This window comes from Schistocerca gregaria, chromosome 1, assembly GCF_023897955.1.
Source record: "Schistocerca gregaria isolate iqSchGreg1 chromosome 1, iqSchGreg1.2, whole genome shotgun sequence".
Classification (NCBI taxonomy): domain Eukaryota; kingdom Metazoa; phylum Arthropoda; class Insecta; order Orthoptera; family Acrididae; genus Schistocerca; species Schistocerca gregaria.
The window spans coordinates 1186197349-1186217713 of NC_064920.1; the positions used below are offsets into that span (position 1 = coordinate 1186197349).

The 20365-nt window shown below is 38.5% G+C and overlaps 1 protein-coding gene across 1 annotated transcript in view; it reads left to right on the forward strand.

The window, feature by feature from the left end:
- LOC126284516 (Down syndrome cell adhesion molecule-like protein Dscam2) overlaps positions 1-20365 on the forward strand; it is a 1260408-nt gene that overhangs the window by 1168397 nt on the left and 71646 nt on the right. The window contains exons 25-27 of the mRNA XM_049983498.1: positions 453-614; positions 12751-12890; positions 19330-19480. Of these exons, the coding sequence (XP_049839455.1) occupies positions 453-614; positions 12751-12890; positions 19330-19480 (453 nt within the window). The remainder of the gene's footprint in view (positions 1-452; positions 615-12750; positions 12891-19329; positions 19481-20365) is intronic.

Genomic DNA, 20365 nt, shown 5'->3' on the forward strand with positions numbered 1-20365 from the left:
AAAATCTCTATGAAGTGTTGTAAGAAAGTTGTTATATGTCATGAGAAAGGTTACTCTTAAAATTCTGAGGGTATGGATTCCTTAAGGAATGGAAAGACTTTGCTTTGTGTTATTGTTACTGTTACTTTCATATTATTTACTAATTCTGCCAAGTCTTTCTCTTCATATAATGAAACTTACAGACCTCATAATTTTACTTTCATTTATCTACTCATACTGCCTAGTCTTTCTATTCAGCTTCAAATAATGAACTTACAGATATGGTAACTTTTTTGAAGGTGTTGTCCTCCACTGGAAGAGTGTTACCATTTAGTATCACTTGTAGTTATTTTTTTTTGTGTTCAGGTTTCTTGTTTTCAGAATTCAGGTAACTTAAATTCAGATTTTGCAGTGTCTTATTTCCACAGCATCAAAAGCAGTGGAAAAAACGTTTCTATATCTTCAAATTTCAGATCTTCAGGCAGCTGGCAGTGAGGTGAAGCGAACTTCTAGCCTCGAAACTTATCTACATGGGCTCCTCAAATTCACAAACTATTCCATCAGATTGTTGGCCTACACAAGTGTAGGTGATGGAATACTGAGCAGCTCTGTTTTTTGCACCACAGAACAGGATGGTAAGTTCTAATTGACAAAACTTGTAAAGTTAATTATTTAGTATATTGCCTGCATTGATTAATTTCACAGCCGACTTTTTGGTTGGAGTGGGAGTGAAATCCTCATAACTCAAATGGTTTGAATAACTTACAGAGAGCTTTAGATAATTTTGGAGTTTCAAGGAAGGTTATATTTTGGAAATATTGCTTCAGACAAAAAATTGGAACAATGAAGCACACACATACAATTTATCAGTGGAGCTACGTAAGCACTCAAAAAAAAAAAAAAAAAAAAAAAAAAAAAAAAAAAAAAAAAAAAAAAAAAAAAACAGTAGCTTGTATGAAGACATGCATATGCACACACACCCACACACATTCATGTGAACATTGTCATGGCAAGACTGACCTCAGACTGTCAAGTTATGAATGATGACATGACCATGTACATATGCATAGTGATGTTACTTGTTGCATCATGGTGTGGGAAACCATCAGGTATCAACTGACTGCAAGATGTTGAGATGCTACTGTAACAAGCAAGATCCCCAGACCTATTTCCAAAAGAAGACATTCAGGACTGGCTCAGACACCAAGTCCATCTCAGTGCCAGTATCCATTATGTCAAGGACCAGCTACAACAGATTAGATTAGGTTAATACTAGTTCCATGGATCATGGATACAATATTTCGTAATGATGTGGAACGAGTCAAATTTTCCAATAATTGACATAATTAAGTTAATTTAACAACATACGTAAGTTAATATAACAACTTCTTTTATTTATTATTTTTTTTAATAATTTTTTGTTTGTTTTTTTCTTAATTTATATCTAAAAATTCCTCTATGGAGTAGAAGGAGTTGTCATTCAGAAATTCTTTTAATTTCTTCTTAAATACTTGTTCGTTATCTGCCAGACTTTTGATACTATTTGGTAAGTGACCAAAGACTTTAGTGGCAGTATAATTCACTCCTTTCTGTGCCAAAGTTAGATTTAATCTTGAATAGTGAAGATCATCCTTTCTCCTAGTATTGTAGTTATGCACACAGCTATTACTTTTGAATTGGGTTAGGTTGTTAATAACCAATTTCATAAGAGAGTATATATACTGAGAAGCCCACTGTGAATATCCCTAGATTCTTAAATAAATGTCTGCAGGATGATCTTGGGTGGACTCCAGCTGTTATTCTGATTACACGCTTTTGTGCAATAAATACTTTATTCCTCAGTGATGAATTACCCCAAAATATGATGCCATATGAAAGCAATGAGTGAAAATAGGCATAGTAAGCTCATTTACTAAGATGTTTATCACTAAAATTTGCAATGACCCTTATTGCATAAGTAGCTGAACTCAAACGTTTCAGCAGATCATCAATGTGTTTCTTCCAATTTAATCTCTCATCAGTGGACACATCTAAAAATTTGGAATATCCTACCTTAGCTATATGCTTCTGATTAAGGTCTATATTTATTAATGGCGTCATACCATTCACTGTACGGAACTTTATGTACTGTGTCTTATCAAAATTCAGTGAGAGTCCGTTTACAAGGAACCACTTACTAATTTTCTGAAAGACAGTATTGACAATTTCATCAGTTAATTCTTGTTTGTCAGTTGTGGATTAACTAGCCTCAGGAGAAGATAAAGCAGCTTTATGATACCTTCCCCAATTGAATCAGTGCATGCATCCAGGCCAGAGGGGGTGCAACATCATAGTGATAATGTGGCTCATACTGCCAAGTTCTTTGTAAAATTACTTGATTTTATAATAACTGAAATAACACCACAGACTCTCTCAACCTGTGAAGTTTCATTTTGTTTCCTCCTCAACTTCGTGGTGCTTCTTTTTTTTCATTTTGTGTAAGGCAGTGTACTTTTTATTCCTCTAGTATCATATTTTGAGTTCATTGATTTTTCTGTTGAATTATGTCAGTTTTTGTTACTAAAATTGCTTGCTCACACAACCATTGTTTGTTTATGTAAGTGTATTGGTGTGCAAGAGACAGAAGATGTCCTAGTAACCATCACAACGTGATAGTGACCACTTTCAAAAGCCATGATCCCAACAGCTACCACCTCACAGTTACTACAGGGCACAATGGGGAACTAAGGGTAGCACTAGAAATGAAAACCATTGATTGGTGATGTGTTGGTTTTGAGATATCATAAGTTTCACCCACAGGTACTTTAACTAATATAAATCAACCCACCTTTTCACCACTATCCCTTTCTAACCCTCAGCTCTTAATGTGTTCCCATCTGCCCCCCTCCCCATTCTACCTGTTGTAGTCCCCATCTTCAACACCACAAATTTAATGATGCACAGATTAATTACAAATAAATCACAGAGAATAATTGTCCCTGATTCCTCTGCATATACACAAAATGAAAAGCTTCCGGAGGTGGATACCTCTCGACCAATACAGTACTCTGGAAGTTTGTTGAATAACTCACATTGTTGATGCAGGAGAACATTGTAGGTTCAAAGGGAAATACTGGAATATGAACCACTCTCTCTGTGTATCCATATGCTGTTGGTTTATTCACTGAAGACCCAACTGTCAGTTGAATGTGGAGAAGTCAGTACTGCATTGGGCACACTGGCAGGTGTGTGCACTAACCAAATGTCGATGGTAGATGTTGATGATAGATAATAATAAAGCCTAAATCATAAACCAGGAGAAAGGATTGTCAATAAGTGCACTAGAGAGCTTGCTGTAAACATCAGCTGGTTGCGACAGCTGAGATTGTGGAAGTTCACAGCAGCCTTAAATGTGCTGCGGGTGTTTTGCCAAGTGACCTGGCACCACCGGATGTATCCTTCTGTGCCATACATAGTAACTTTGCTAAACACATGCATAATTACATTGATTGGTCTGTCAATACATCCAGTGGGATTTGTTGTCCAGGAAGATGGATGGTCTTGTAATCCTGCTGTGTTACTGTAATTCTAGAGGTGACTGTGTGATACTGGACTTTCCATTATCCACATAAGCTTTTACAGCTGATGTGTCATTCTGATGACAAATCAGTATGTGTACTATTTTACTACAATCTTTGTTAAGTTTCATTGTTTAAAATTATTTATTTATCCACAAAATTATGTTCATCATGCAGAATATAAGCTATAGCAATTGTTAAAGGTGCGTAAACATTTGTGTTACATTCATTTTTTAATGTATGTGCCCTGTAAATGACAGAATATACATATATTTATGTTACATAAAATAAAGGAAAGCCAACCACTCCCCAACAGAGGATTGATGAACAGATCACAGAAACACATAAGAGAAAACAGCATTCATACCAGCTTTTGAGCAGTAGCTGTTTCTGTTGCACAAGTACACACATTCACACATACTTGTCTTGCTGTGATGATGGGAGTGTGTGTTTGGGTGTCTGTGGTTGAGTTTGTGAATGTATGTACTTATGGTGTTACGTGTTTCTCTGCGCCTTCAGGAATTTCTATTATTGTTATAACTTCTCATTACAATAGTTTTTAAACAGTGGGCTTTATTTTTAAATATGTGCTGTAAAAGGTCAGGTATATAAATATGTGTACACATCTACATAAGAATAATTGACAATATAATTTAAATGGATAGACAAAAAATCTACTCACAAAGCAGCGGCAGGAGAACATGCACACAAAAGAGTTTAACTTTTACAAGCGTTTGAAGCCAATGGCTCCATCTTCTGGCAGAGCCACTGGCACCAGAAGCTTGTAAAATTTAAACCCTTTTGTGTGTGTGTATTTTCCTGCCACTGCTTGGTGAGTAGATTTTTTATCCATCCATTTACATTATATTGTAAATAATTGATTATTTTCATTATAAAATAAGAATAATTGTTATTTAACTACCATCACATTTAGGATTAATACATTTTGGACAAAGTTTAAGTTACACGCGACATAAATGGGTCTCGGCTAAAAGAAATAATAATAGTAATAATTGAGGCATTGCACTGGTAACATTCATCTTGAAAGAGTTCTTATTATTTTTGAGTGAGCAGTGTACTTTCTTGTAGAATATGCCAGCTGTGTGAGTCATACTGTCATGGCATTTACTGTCTCTGATTTTTCAGATGAATGTTACCATCACCAAGGGTATGATGATCATGCATGTCATTATTTGTTTTAAAGAGATGGTGATTCTTATTTTCAAATGAGACATATTCTAGGATGTGTGTTCATGTTGTTTAAAACTTGTATTGATAGGTCTATGTGGTGGCAGTCACACTGTGATGTTGACAGCACATTTTTGTGTAACAAATATTTTGTTGTTTGTTGACCCCAGAAAGGAATGTTATATGAGATTACTGAGTTAACAAGTACAAAGTACACAGTTTAATGAACGTTGACTTACAGCTTTGAATTACAACTCTAAAGGCATAGCAGAGGCTACTGATTTTACACAGTATTTTATCTCTGTGGATATTCTGTTGTAGTGTGTTGTCTATGACTAATGTTTGTACATGTGTTTTATGGTTCTTTGAGAGGCAGATCATATGAGCTTGTTTTTTTTCCATATTAAGTAGAGGTTGTTATACAGCCAGTGTTGGAGCCTTACACTGCTGTCGACTGTATCAGCTCTCATCTGTGTGGGTAAATGTTACAAGAGAGGAGGTTTATATCCTCAGCAAATAACACAAGTACTGTTGAGGCAAAATGTTCTGAGTGGTGATTAATAAAGAGAAGGAGGCCTAAGGTTCAGCCCTATGGGACTCCTGATGTGACTAATATTATATCTGGAGTGTGTTGCTATTTCTACCAGCTGACCTGTTTTTGATAGATGAGACTGAAACCTTTCCATACAGACTATTGTTATACAATAAGCATCCAGTTTGCATAGGAGTGCTGTTTGATTGAGTAGATCATATGCCCTTGTAACACCAATAACATGTCCAGAAGCATAGTGTTTTTCATTAAATGTATATATTATCTGGTCAGGAAATTAAATGAGAGCCTCATTCCTCGATTTATTGTTACGAAAGCCAAACTGCTGTGCAGTTAATAATGACTTATATTCAAGAAAGGACATTATTCAAGAATATACTTTTTTTTCTATTATTTTGGATACAGTTGGAAGCAGGGATTTAGGTCAGTAGTTGTTGACCTCGTCCTTGTCTCCATCCATGTGTACTGGAACAATCTTGGAGGTTTTGAGTAGTTGAGGGAAAATGTCGGTACTTACGGAGCAGTTAATCATGTTGCACAGTGGTTACCTGTTTTATTAGACAGCTAGATAAACTATTGATGCCAGATGAGAGGGAATTTTTGATATTCTGATTAATTAGGAGAAGCGCTTTCAAAGTTGCAGGCATTAGAAAAAGTGATTATTCAGATCATGTACACCAGGTAGAATAAGATTTTGTCAGTGGAGAGCGACCAACTGAAAGACTACTAATCCAGAAAAGTGTTTATTAAATGTACTGGAAATGTGTTTGGTATCTATTATTTGTAGGCTAATATATTGATGAAGTTCTGATGTTTTCTGTTTGAATCAGTTTATAAAGTTTTCTGGCAGTACTCCACATGGCTTTGATTCTGTTACTGGAGTCATCTATTAAGGCTTTATTTACTTGTTTTTTCTCTATAGATTTGAAGTTATGTACTATCTGTGGTTGACCACCGTGCTGTCCTGTGTCTAACTGCAGTGAGCTTCACCCACTGGTTGTGGCAGGAGGAGGGGGTTTACATGTTCTTTTGATACTATCATCTTTACAAAATATTGCAGTGTAGTAGATCATAAGTATCTGTAGAAAATCAGGGGTGAAACCTAACTGTTCTTTCTTGTCAGGATATGCTTGAGTCTTTCTTAGGGATGTGGGGTTCATAGATGGCTTGCGGGACAGGTGTGACACCGTGGAAAATCTGCAGACAAACAAGCAGTGAAAATAAACATTTCTTTATTAATTTATACAGCTTGGACAGTCATTCAGATGTATTTTCATCTCTGGTGTGGTTTGACATTCACTTGTCATATTTCCTCTCGTAGCATCAGGTGAGGCAGCGCAGTGTGCAGTTAACACACAGTGCCAGGTAGGCGGTGCACTGACCTATCCTAGTTGGTATACCAAGACTGAGTTGACAGAGGTGGCCAAGCATCAAGTGTGGCTTTCTGCAGTGCAAGACAGCTGGTAGTTCTGACAGGCATTGCAGCATGTTGCAGTGTTGCTTAGAGTGCACCTCTGAATCAGTGACTGGAAAGTGGTGGTGGGGACAGACTCATTGACATGGTAGCAGAGTGTTAGTTGCCAGGGCCTGGGCAGTCAGGCAGTTGTCTCTTATTTGTGGACCAGTGATGACAGTGGTACCACAAATACTCAAAGGCTGCAGCTGATACAGATGGCAGTGTTTTCTTGCCCAGCTAGTTGAACAATGGTTTGGGCAGGTAAAATTGCTTCTGCTCTCTGCTGACTTTGCAATAATGGCTGTGTTTGTATGACACCAAAAATCAGGAGGAGGGGCAGTGACTGGGGTGGTTGTCACAACTGGCAGTAGGTTGGACTGTAGTAACTTCCCAGTGGATGGCCTGAGAGTTGGCATGCAAAGATTTAATGACCCTGAGGCAGTTGCTTCCACTGATCACACAGTTCAATGATCAGTGCCAGCACACTGTGGCTGTGGCTTGATTACAGCTCTGGGCTCCACATTCTGCTCCGAGCTCTACTATAGTTTTATTCCATTACAACTCTCTCAAAACAGATTACACTCTTGGAATTCCATTGAAAATTTTGCTGTAGCCTCTGCACTAATTTATATAAAAGTATTTGTACTTCACATTTCCAATTTCACTCATAGTGACACTTGATCCTTTACATTAGTTACACTTCTGTTTTAAATCACACTAGCACATGGCTTACGACTGAGTCTCTGTGTTCTCATTGCACACTCTTTACTTCAACTAACTTTTAGTCCTGGTAGCAGTTACATATTTCACACCTTATGGGAGGAATGGGCTTCAGGGAGCCATCCTATCAGCTTGTCTTCTGACTTAATATTTACACACTATAATTCTCATTTCCCATTTTCTCCTATTACATACTCTACATACATCTAGTAACTAACAAGAAAAACCCAGAAAAATTCTCGTACATCACATTAAGTTATGTCGCATGTTTACACAAACAACATATCTCATGCTTTCCTGCATTGACACCAAAGAACTAGGCATTCATTGACCTACATAACTTATTTATGTTTATCTATATGCATATTATCTTGTTGCCTTATCATAGTGTCTGAATCAGTAATAGAAACTATTTACAGTAGAAAGTAGCCAGTGTAAGTGTTACTATTGTCATGTACTCAGTGGTATTCAGCAGGCAGAACTCCGTGACAAACACAATTCACAGACTTCATCCTCGCAACACATACATAATACCCCACCCTCGTATTCCTCACATTACTTCATAATATACCTCAATAATTTAAACTCACTGATTCCTTTCATTCTAGGAGACAAGATCAGTGTATTTCACTGCCTGAGCTCCTTGATATCACTGTCTTACTACTCAGGTCACAGATGCTTTCCAGCCATCCTCCTGTACCCGTAACACATTTATACCTTTTACCCTGATATACCATTTCCTGGGCTACCCTCCTGCCCATAATATAGATCTGAAACCTTCGAAAAACTTCCTGTCAGATTCTTCTGTAGTGGCTAATTTTGACAGACATCATAAGTGGATTTACTGCTATTTATGTGCATTGTGTCCTGGCAGAACTGGAATGGTTTGATTGATATTGTGAAGTCTAACAATTATCTCTCCTCCATATGATGCCTCAGCGTATTACTGATTTGGGGCAGTGTCACATAATGTAAAGACAGAAAATCTGAATCATCTGATTCTGTTGTGGCTCTACTAGGTCAGTGCTGAACTATCACTATTTATTTTTAGCTTATATCTGCCTACACTTGGGAATAAATCATAATCACTAACTTCCATAATACACACTTTACCAATTATTTGAACTGGCAATAATCTTCATTGTGACAAGATCCCCAGCTGCAATAAATTTTTTAAATGATTTTGTGATGCCTTCAGCTGCCATTCCTTTTATTTGATACATTATTGTAGAATTTCCTTCAAAACTAAATTCGAATTATTTCCATATTCCCTGTAATCTGAACCTAACATAAAAGCTCCTCTAACCTTTTGCCTAAGCTTTACTATTTACAGTAACCTTCGTACTTTACAAAATTCTTATTTGCAAGAAATACTTACAGCTACTTTGGCCTGATCAAAAGTCCTCTTGACACCCAAGATTTACCAAGCTAGGTATCCTCCTCGTACTGACTCGTGTAATGACCTTTTGAATAACAAACTCAACAAATTACATCATCACCCCTTTGTCATTTAGTTCGTGTATATGTTACCAATGTTAGGGGTTCAGTCTTTGGGCCTTTGCCAAATACTGCATCTGACTTACTGAACAACTAGGATACAAGGCTTCAAATACACGAGGATGCACAGATCCCACAACTGAAAATTAAAAGCCTCTGGTGATACTTACTCATGTTGCTGTCCCAGTTGAATCACCATTTACAATCCGCTGCTATCGGAACAATACATATTTTCTTTGTTGCCAGTGATCCCTCAGTCTCCAAACCATCTGCTTCTGTAGATTAGATAGATAGATAGAGGTAGATTAATACTTGTTCCATAGATCATGAATACGACACTTCGTAATGATGTGGAACGTGTCAGGTTAATAAAAGATGTCTGTACAAGAAATTACATTACACCAAATATTGCATGACACTAATGATTAAGGTTTTTTTTTTTATATCTAAAAATTCAGCCAATGAGTAGAAGGAGTTGTCATCTAGAAATTCTTTTAATTTATTTTTAAATGTTAGTTGGCTATCTGTCAGGCTTTTCATGCTGTTTGGTAGGTGCCCAAAGACTTTTGTGGCAGCATAATTTACCCCTTTCTGTGCCAAAGTCAGATTTAACCCTGCATAGTGAAGATCATCCTTTCTCCTGGTGTTATAGGTATGCACACTGCTATTACTTTTGAATTGGGTTGGATTATTATCAACAAATTTCATAAGGGAATATATATACTGTGAGGTTACTGTGAGGATCCCTAGATCCTTAAATAGATGTCTGCAGGATGACCGTGGGTGGGCTCCAGCAATTATTCTGATTACACGTTTTTGTGCAATGAATACTTTTCTACTCAACGATGAATTACCCCACAATATGATGCCATACGAAAGCAGTGAATGAAAGTAGGCATAGTAAGCTAATTTACTGAGATTCTTATCACCAAAATTTGCAATAACCCTAATAGCATACGTAGCTGAACTCAGACGTTTCAGCAGACCATCAATGTGTTGCTTCCAGTTTAACCTCTCATCAATGGACACACCTAAAAATTTTGAAAATTCTACCTTAGCTACAGACTTCTGTTCAAATTCTATATTTATTAGTGGAGTTGTGCCATTTACTGTACGGAACTGTATATACTGTGTTTTATCAAAATTTAAAGAGAGTCTGTTTGCTGAGAACCACTTAATAATTTTGTGAAAAACATCATTTACAATTACATCACTTAGTTCTTGGTTTTTGGATGTTATTACTATACTTGTATCATCAGCAAAAAGAACTAACTTTGTATCTTCATCAATGTGGAATGGTAACTCATTAATGTATATCAAGAACAGTAAAGGACCTAAGACCGAACCCTGTGGGACCCCGTGCTTGATAGCACCCCAGTTTGAGGAATCAGCTGTTGTTTTAACATTACACGAACCACTTATTTCAACTTTCTGCATTCTTCCAGTTAAGTATGAATTAAACCATTTGTGCACTGCCCCACTCAAACCATAATGATTTAGCTTATCTAAAAGAATTCCATGATTTACACAATCAAAGGTCTTTTAGAGATCACAAAAAATACCAATGGGTGATGTTCGGTTATTCAGAGCATTTAATATTTGATCAGTGAAAGCATATATAGCATTTTCTGTTGAAAAGCCTTTCTGAAAACCAAACTGACATTTTGTTAGTACTTTATTTTTACAAATATGGGAGGCTACTCTTGAATACATTACTTTCTCAAAAATTTTTGATAGAGCTGTCAGAAGAGAGATTGGGCGGTAGTTGTTGACATCCGACGTATCCCCCTTTTTATGCAATGGTTTTACAATGGCATATTTCAGTCTATCAGGGAAAACACCCTGCTCCAAAGAGCTGTTACATACGTGGCTGAGAATCCTACTTATCTGTGGGGAACAAGCTTTAAGTACTTTACTGGAAATGCCATCAATTCCGTAAGAGCTTTTACTTTTCAGTGAGTTTATTATTTTACTGATTTCAGAGGGAGAGGTTGGTGGAATTACAGTTGTTTCAAACTGCGCAGGTATGGCCTCTTCTATTAATAGCCTTGCCTCTTCTAGTGAAGATCTAGATCCTATTTTCTCCACAACATTTAGAAGATGATTATTCAAAATATTTTCAATTTATGATTGTTTGTTAGTGCACTTGTCATTCAGTTTTATTGCACTAAAGTCTTCCTGTGCTCTTGGTTGCCTTGTTTCCCTTTCAATAATATTCCAAATTGCTTTAATTTTATTATCAGAGTTACTGATCTCAGACATGATACACATGCTTCTGGACTTTTTAATAACTTTTCTTAGTACCGCACAATAGTTTTTATAATATTGAACAATTTCGGGGTCAGTACTCCCTCTTGCTGTTAGATACAGTTCTCTTTTACGGTTGCAAGATATTCTCATTCCTTTAGTTAGCCAAGGTTTTATATATGTTTTCTTGGAATTATGTTTAACTATTTTCTTGGGAAAACAATTTTCAAATACCCTTAAAAACACAACATAAGTAAGATGTTCTTTTGTGGACATTGAAAGTAGCTGGTCAGAAGAAGCAGCAGAGAAACTGGAGAGAAATATAAACAATTCTTTCTTGCAGGATATGCTAGAGTCTTCCTAGGGTATTGCGATGTTCATAGATGACTTGGGAGACAGGTGTGATGTTGTGGAACAGCTGCAGAAAACAAGCAGTGAGCACAAACAGTTCTTTATTAATTTACTCAGCATGGACAGTCATTCAGATATGCTCTCATGCCCGTCGAGGTTTGTCATCCTCTTGTAGTATTTCTCTTGCAGTGGAGGGCGAGGCAGCACAGCATGCTATTCACACACAGTGCACTGACCTGGCGTAGTTGGTGTGCCAGGGTTGCATTGACAAAGGGGTCAGCACCACATATGGTCCACTGCAGATGAAGTGGCTCACAATGTTGACAGGCATTGCAGAACATGATGTTGCGGCCCAGAGTGAAGCTCTGAACCAATGGCTGGAAAGCAGTAGCTTGCAGACTTGTTGAGATGGCAGCAGGATATTGGCTGCCAGGGCCTGAACAGTTGGGCAGTGGTCGTCACTTGCAACCCGGTGATGACAGTGGCAGTGGTGGCATAGTTACAGCGAAGACTCTTAAGACTGCGGTTGATGAAGAATTGGAGCCATTTCATTACCCAGCTGGTTGAACAGTGACAACTGGTTCAGGCACTTTTAAATGCTGCTGCTCCATGCTGACTTCTTGGTAGTGGCTATATTTGTATGACATGCCAAATGATCTGGAACAGGGGTGATGACTAGGGTGCCTGTTGTAACCACCAGTAAGACTGAATGTAAGGCTGGCTCAGGCAAGGGCTTGCAGAGGTTTGACAATGTAGGGGCATTTGCTTCTGCTGACCATGCATTTCAATGACCAATACTGGCTGGCAGCAGCTCAGTGGATGTGGGCTGATTATTGGGTCTGAGCTCTGTCTTCTGCCCCAAGTTCTGCTATAGCTTTGTTCCCTTCCAGAAGGAATTATTATTCTCCTGCGAATATCAACAGGTTATAATTTATGTTTTATTCTCTTTTTACCTTCAAATTGTGCCACTAGTTTACATCACTTCCTGGGATTTTCCCTGTAGGTCTCCAGATGTACTGTTGCCAACTGTTTGACATTAGCTAATGTTTTAAGTGACACCACAGCCTGTTTGTTAACAATATCCAGTCCATATAGACAATAAGAAACCTCATCTTGATTTCACTCCATATGTTAGCATGTAGTAGGAAACTTAAGTAATGTAATATACTTTTAATTAAGCATACAAACTTTGTTTTTGGTTTCAGTTCCTGGTCCACCAGCTTTTGTCAAAGCACTTTCACTGACATCTGATTCCATTTTGGTCTCATGGATGCCCCCTGAACATCCAAATGGTATTATTACGCAGTACTCCATTTACTGCAATGAGAAAAACAGTCCACAAAAGGTTAGTTAACTGTTTTGTATAAGTTGTTCAGTGACATTGAAATTTATTGAAAAATACTAAATACAGGTCTAAATAAATAAAACCATAAACACAAGCATCCAATCATGATTACTGTGTACTATGACAACAGCATCACATATCCAAAGCAAACTGACCTATGGACAGTAATATAAAATGAACTGCTCAGCAGCTTAATTTCGATTGCACTATGATTTGAAATGTTATGTTGAAAAATGTACAAAAGAAGGGAAATAGTAAAGAAGTTTTGCAGGCTGCCAGTTTCTGTTGCTCAGCACACATTTCCTTTCTGGGGCCGCAAAACTAAGTGATGTAGCCACACTAATGTCTTCTTAAGTATATTCCTGATAATCAATGATGAAGACAATGAAACTTCATTGAAATGTTGTTCACAAGTTCATGACAGGCTATAAGAACTATCTTCCCAACATCAAACCCTGGTCTGGCGAGACTGCAAAATGCTAACCGAGCCTATTATGCAGTACAAAATCTCTTAGGGTCCAAACTGCTGACTAGGAAAACTAAAACAAAGTTATATAATACAATCATGAGACCAGTTCTAATCTATGGGACAGAAACATGGAGCCTAATGATAACAGAACGTCACCACTTGAGAACAAATTTTATGGAAAAATCTTTGGTCCACATTACGACAATGAATCACAATGCTGGAAGAGAAGACACAACATAGAAATCCATGAGCTATCATAACAACCAATGATAGTAAACATAATAAATGCTAGAAGACTGCAATGGGCTGGACATGTGATGAGAATGAAAGAAGAACAAATTGTGTTAAGAATATTGAGGGAGAAGCTATGATCATCATCATCATCATCATACCCTGGTCTAGCATTTTGAATGAGATACATCATTATGGCTCGATAGCTTTGACGTGGTGCCAATTCCTTGAGCAAGAACAGTTCTAGAGGCTGAACGATTTGAGCAACTGGAAAAGATAATGGATCACATCCACTTACCAAAAGGCAACACCACCCCATTTCACTTACTTTTATTTGTAGCAGAATCCTAAAATATATTCTGAGTTCAAAAATAATGACCAACCTGGCAAAAATGCCAACCTCTGTGGGAATCAGTAGTAATTCTGAAAACAACAATTGTGTGAAATCAAAGTTGCACTCTTCACACACAATATTAGAATTTCTGTGGATAGAGGCAATCAGGCTGGTTCCGTGATCCTGTGACTTTCAAAAAGCTTTTGATTACCACACTAATACCAACTTAAGAAAATGTGATATTATGGAATATTCAAGAAAGTTTTTGATTGGATTTAAAAATTCTTCACTGACACAAAACAGCAAGTGGATGGAGACCCTTCTACAGACATAGAAGTAGTATGTGATATGCCCGAGGGAATTACTGTTCCTCACATTCTGTAGTGATTTACCAGGTACGATACAGACTTATTTCAGATGATCTGGTTATCTACAAACAAGTTTTATCAGATAAAATTGCACTAATATTCAGTATAGATATTGAGAGGTACTGCTTGCAGCGAGCACGGCATTTTAATTAAATTTACATGGCCCCAGGTTCACTTTAAATGGCAAGCATCTTAAAAACTCATTGGTTCGTGGCTAAATATAGGTTATCATGAAGTCTGGGTGTATTTCATTGACCATCATTAGATGCAACATTGGAACATTGTGCATGTTTGAGAATGGGAAACTTGGCTGATGGATCAAGGGTAATGTGCATTTTGATTGTCTTTAGCATACTGTTGCATTTAGAAAAGTGATGAAATGGGGTGGATGGTAATGACAGATACGATTGTAAGAATAGAGATTTCTAAAACAGTGACCCTAGGAAGACCTACTGAAGAGAAAGTATGTGCTGGTGCTCTATTAGGGGCTTCAGCTGAGTCAGAAGACAGTTAGACATTTGAGGAAAATGGGATGTTGCATCTAACACAGATCCATAGCTTAGTGCCAGGATTAAAACAGTAATGGGCTGGTGGCTGTATCATGTATACCATGCAAGCACATATAATGGTGTGCAAGCTGTTGGGCTCTGGAGCAATCACAGTGTCCCTGATGGAAGATTGTTGAGATGTCTGACCAAAGGGCACCTGAAATGATGATGCAGTAACCTTCAGCAGCTGTAGAGAGATGGAGCACTCCTTGACATACCCAAAGCTGACAATAGAGAGAAAACAGGTTTTGGTGGTGGCATATTTTGATATTTTGATTAAAAGCCCTCTGGCCAGTTGTTACATGTATAAACATAAACACAGTATACGAGGTGGTCCTTGGTTGTTACATTCACTGCTTCAGAGGTAGACAGTGGTAGAAGCGTGTGAGGCATGGAAAAGCAGTGGGATGTTACTGCTCCATACTTGAAAGTGTTAGTTATAAGAATGATAAAGCATCCAGATTGCTTGAATTAAGCAATTCTTGTGGGAGGAAATGGCAGGCACACCTTCACGGGTCCACTTCAAATGAACACTTACTTTACAGAGTTTGTTCCATTGTGCATAAGCATTTCAACATGAACCACCTGTAATAGTTTAGCTTGCCAAGTAGTTACTGTAGTTCTGTAAAATTGTAAGTGTCATCTTGGAGGTGATATACACTAGGCCATACACCATCCTTGTCCATAAGAGGCCCAAACATTTCAATTTAGGTGGAAAAATGGAACATTTCTACAGGTTCCAACACAGGCCCCTTAGTTGTAGCAACATTAATACCTACTTGAGGTTGTGTAGATGATCTAGGTCATTTCCACTGACATTAATATCATCCTCTAGTTGACTCATTGAGGATATGTACTTACGAGAATGATATGTCCACATCCCTATGTACACTTGAAAAGGTGACATGCCAAAAACTGGCCAGTTGTGCTTAATAAAGTACTCCTTTAAACTAACAGCTTGGTGGAAATGATATTGTATTTTCAAATCATCAACAGAATTTGAACAGTGGGGAATATTGCAGGATAGTTATTTAGACCATCACTGAAAAATGAATGGAGCGTTGGTCATGCCAAAAGGCAACCTCTGGTACTGTTAGAAACAAAAAGGATTGTTAATAACCATGTAGGTAGTGGCGAGCAGGTGTGGTAATTATGATGATAAATAATCACTCACACTCCCATCACATACTATGAATACTTTTGTTTTCACAGCATATACACTATGTGTGTAGCATAGAGCATGTACTGCAGAGATCTGATCTGGCAAAGATAAAGTTGTTCTTGCTGTGGCATGGCACTGATATTATTGGTGAGGGCGAGGGGGGGGGGGGGGGGGCTAGAGCCAGTGGTTCTATGCACCCATAAAGCCCCCCCCCCCCCCACAAGTGTGGAATAAGGTGATTGGTGTACATTGTGATGCACTGTCCTGCTAGCAATGGCAAGGGCTGAAATCTCATAGTCCACGAGGTGCCTGGGCGACCCTAAAGGGCAGCCAGTGCCAGTATGAGGTGGTTGTAATCATGCAAAGTACATGGTGCAGGTTTGTGAACACCATCTGGTGGCACTGATAGAGGCAGCAGCTGGCGTCGTGGGCCAGTAGTTGCAGTAGGTGTGTCGGTAATGCGGGTGTCATGACTGATTATCATGCAGCGAAGGTGCTGCAGTTGGCGCGTCAGCATCGTGGAGGGTGACATCCTAGTGAGGTACTGAGGACCATGGTGTGGTGGACAGGACCTGGTTGGTGGCAACCATGGTGGATGGCACATCAGTGTAGGTCACCCAATACAGTGGCTTTTGTAGGTACTCACTGTGTCCCACAGTGCGTGGGACATAATTGCGGTCAGACTCATTGTATTGATATGCTGTGTTTGTAAGGTGTGAAAATCCTGTGCAGTTGCAGGTTGATATGGTGTGCCTGCTTGTTGAGTGACATCTTATGGCGATTGTGGCCTGGAGTGTGGCACAACTGTTGTCAGTGTGACAGCAACATGATGCAAGTTGCAGTGTGTCCGTAACAAGTATGATGTCACTCGGGTGACATACGGTATTGCACGAAATGAAAAGTTCAGGTGTAGGCCATGGGAAAACATCGTCTGCCACAGGAAGGTCACTTGTTGGTTGGATTTGTCTGCAATAACCCATAAATATCAGTTCCCTGCAGTGGAAGGCAATGGTATATGGTGGCATTTGTTTGTCAACAATTGCAGTACTCTGGAGAGTGTTTGTAATTTGGTACATTGCACATGAAGGAATATTGATATGTGCTGAGTCATTAGAATATAAATGAGTGCATTGTAGTTCATTAACACGGTCACTAATCGGTATATTAGTAGCACTGGTTGGGGGAGGGGGGAGGAGGCATGGCTGCGGGCAGCCATTGTTTACCGTATGTGGTCACTATTGATGTAGCACAGTTAATTAAGTGAGTGGCAGGATTTGTCTCACCACCTTCAGTGATAACATTGTTCTTGCTTTGTGGTTTAGTGTGTTTGTCCATTTGGCAAGCGGTAATGATGCCCTGGTTCGACAATCATTGACATAATGAGAACACTGTAACCACAGTTTCACTGGTTATATCGCCTGGGAATTGGAGAGAACAGCAGATAGATGCACAAACAAATCATCTGTAGTGATGCCAGCCAGTGAAGGACCATTATTGAGCATATTCATCATGATGTGAAGTATGTATCTTACACTGATCGGCAGCATGCTGGCGCGATTATAACTGGGTATTTCGCAGTGCGGTTGAAAAGAAAATAACAGGGTTACCACTGTAGGTAGTGGGTAGCACACATGGTAGTTACAATGATAAATGATCACTCGCACTCCCGTCACTTACTATGAATACTTTTATTCTCATAGTGTATACACATTGTGTGTAGCATAGAGTGTGTACCACGTAGAACTGATCTGGCAAAGATACAGTTGTTCTTGTTGTGGTACGTCAGCGATATTGTTGGGGGTAGATTCATAGGCTCTATGTTCCCGCAATCTTAAACGCTTGTGACTCTGTCTAGGGCAAACAGAAAATACACTGAAGTGAGATCAGTCTTTGAATAACAATGACCATAAGAAAGACTTAAAACAATTCCTCTGGGTGGGATAATGGGAAAGTATCTGTCACAACTCTGCCATTGACTGTGGCCTCAAAGTTACCACACTGCAATGGGTGAAGCCAAAAACTTGATGAAAGTTGGTGTGACAAGCCTCAGCGACAATTCAGTTGAAATCATGGTTAACAGAGTCCTTGAAGGCATAAGGTATGGGCTGAGCACTTGCAAGTTATGGAAGTAGCACCAGTGCAAAGAATAAAGACTTTTTGAGCCTAAACCAGGTTGGTGCAGAAAGGGAAAAGAAGCTGATTTCCTGGGAGGGGACAACTTTCAATACCACTAACAGAATTGATGGTAAGTGAAAAACATTAAGGGAATTCATATTGAAGATGTTAAGGGTAATCAGTTACCATAAACTAAAGCTGTCAAGTGACAGATTTGTATGTGGCTAAGGCTTAATGCCACCCTACCCCAAAACACGCAATCCTCCGCAGTTGAAATTGGCTAGTTTGTAAGGCAGAAGAGAGACTAGAGTTTAATATCCAATGGCTCTTCACAGATAACAATATTACTTTCTCCAGTTATTATGTAGAATACTTCCGTTCATAGCATAATTGCTGACCATTGATCATTGATATAGTATGAATGGGTACGTATACCATTTTTTATGATTTTACATTGCCTAGTATGATGTTTTAAATGCTTTTATGGAAAGAAACAACTTTAACAGAAGCTCTTGGCAATAAATCATGACATTCTTCAATGTTATTGTGACCACAACATCAAGTTGGAATGACACTCGATGACTGATGGTGTGTACATGTCTTGCGGATAACACTGACTTACATTGGTGTTGGGGTAATGCCTGTGGAGCAAGATGGGCTGCAGATCATTATGGGAGAGGACTGTCATGGTGAAAGCAGTATCTGCATGGGAGAAGACTGTGATTGTGAAAGCAGTATCTGCTTACAGTGTTTTTTTAAAGATCATGCAATGTCTGACGCTTCTTCCATACTGGGATCTTATAATTTGAGGGCATTGGCTTAAGTTTGCTGATTGCATGCATTTTGTACTAGCCTGTCCCAAATGAGGGTATATGAGTATGATTTAGCACATTGAACCACCAAGCAGATGAACTTACAGTTTTGATTAATACCTCAGTCATTGTAAATAAGACTTTTCTGATTGCATGCAGCACTTGAAAAAGTGCATTCTTTCAGATACCACGTGCACTCAGTGGCTAGGTACTGGATTAAGCTAGTTTGTCAGTGAGCTTAGAGTGATGAAGGATAAAGGTAGAAGGCACAGCATGCCATCAAAATCTTCCAACTTCTCCATTTGCTCCCCCCCCCCCTTTTTCCTTCTATTTTACCAGTTATATTTATGAAAAATGATGTTTTCAGTAACTTACATTGTTCTGTTATAAACTTTTGCAGCAAGCCAGCTTTCAAGCAGGGCCCACTATAAGGACACATGAGGTTCGGGGATTGAAGGAATTAGAGCAGTATGAGTTTTGGGTGACGGCTTCTACTATAGTAGGTGAAGGTGATCCTACACGGCCTGTTCTGCAAGCACCCAATTCAAGAGGTAACCTGAACAGAGTGTAAACTATGGTCTGAACTGCTGGTAGTTTGAATGTGTTATGATAGTAGTTGTAATGCAGTACTCTATGTTGTTTGAAGTTTATTGAAACCATTACCTTCCTTTTTGGCATAAATAAATTTAATAACAGAGTAACAATACTACACACCTGACGTTACTGTTGTAGCAGTGATATATTTTTGTGTACTTGTTCATCGTAAGAGTAGCAGGCAGTACATATGAATTCTCTGGTGTGTTTTGTGTTGTTCTCTTTGCCATGTTACAGAAGTTCTTTTGCTTTAGAGTACATGTTTGCTTTTATCTAATGCCAGTGTGTCTTCTACTTTCTGAAATACAAGTAACTTCTGTAATCCCAGAATTGTGTGTTATTTATGTGGATAAATTATGTGGCCACACTATGTGTTAACACTTCCTATGCATCATTCCACCACACCTCTCTTTAGTGCCTTAAATATAGTATGAGTCAAAAAGGACTTCATAACTTAGGAATGATATCAAAATTTATTGAGACAACTTACGGAATAGGTAGATACATCATTTTCTAGCAAACAACCTAAAGTTTCACATAAAAGTTTAAAATTTCATTTTGGTTTGGCGTGCCTACCATTTGTGATGTGACATACATTACATCAGTAATCAATTTCTTCCCACACTAATTGAAGCAAATTGGGCATAACTTGTCCAATGACAACATAGATTCTATTTTTCAGATCGGTGAAATTGTTTGGTAAGGGGGAACATACACTTGGTCTTCAAGGGAGCGAGGTGGCTATGCGATTGTCCCTTCACGGCCAATCCATTGACCTGGGAAGTAATTATTGAAGAAACCTCAAACTTCCATGAGGAAATGGTGAACCATCTTGCTGGTAG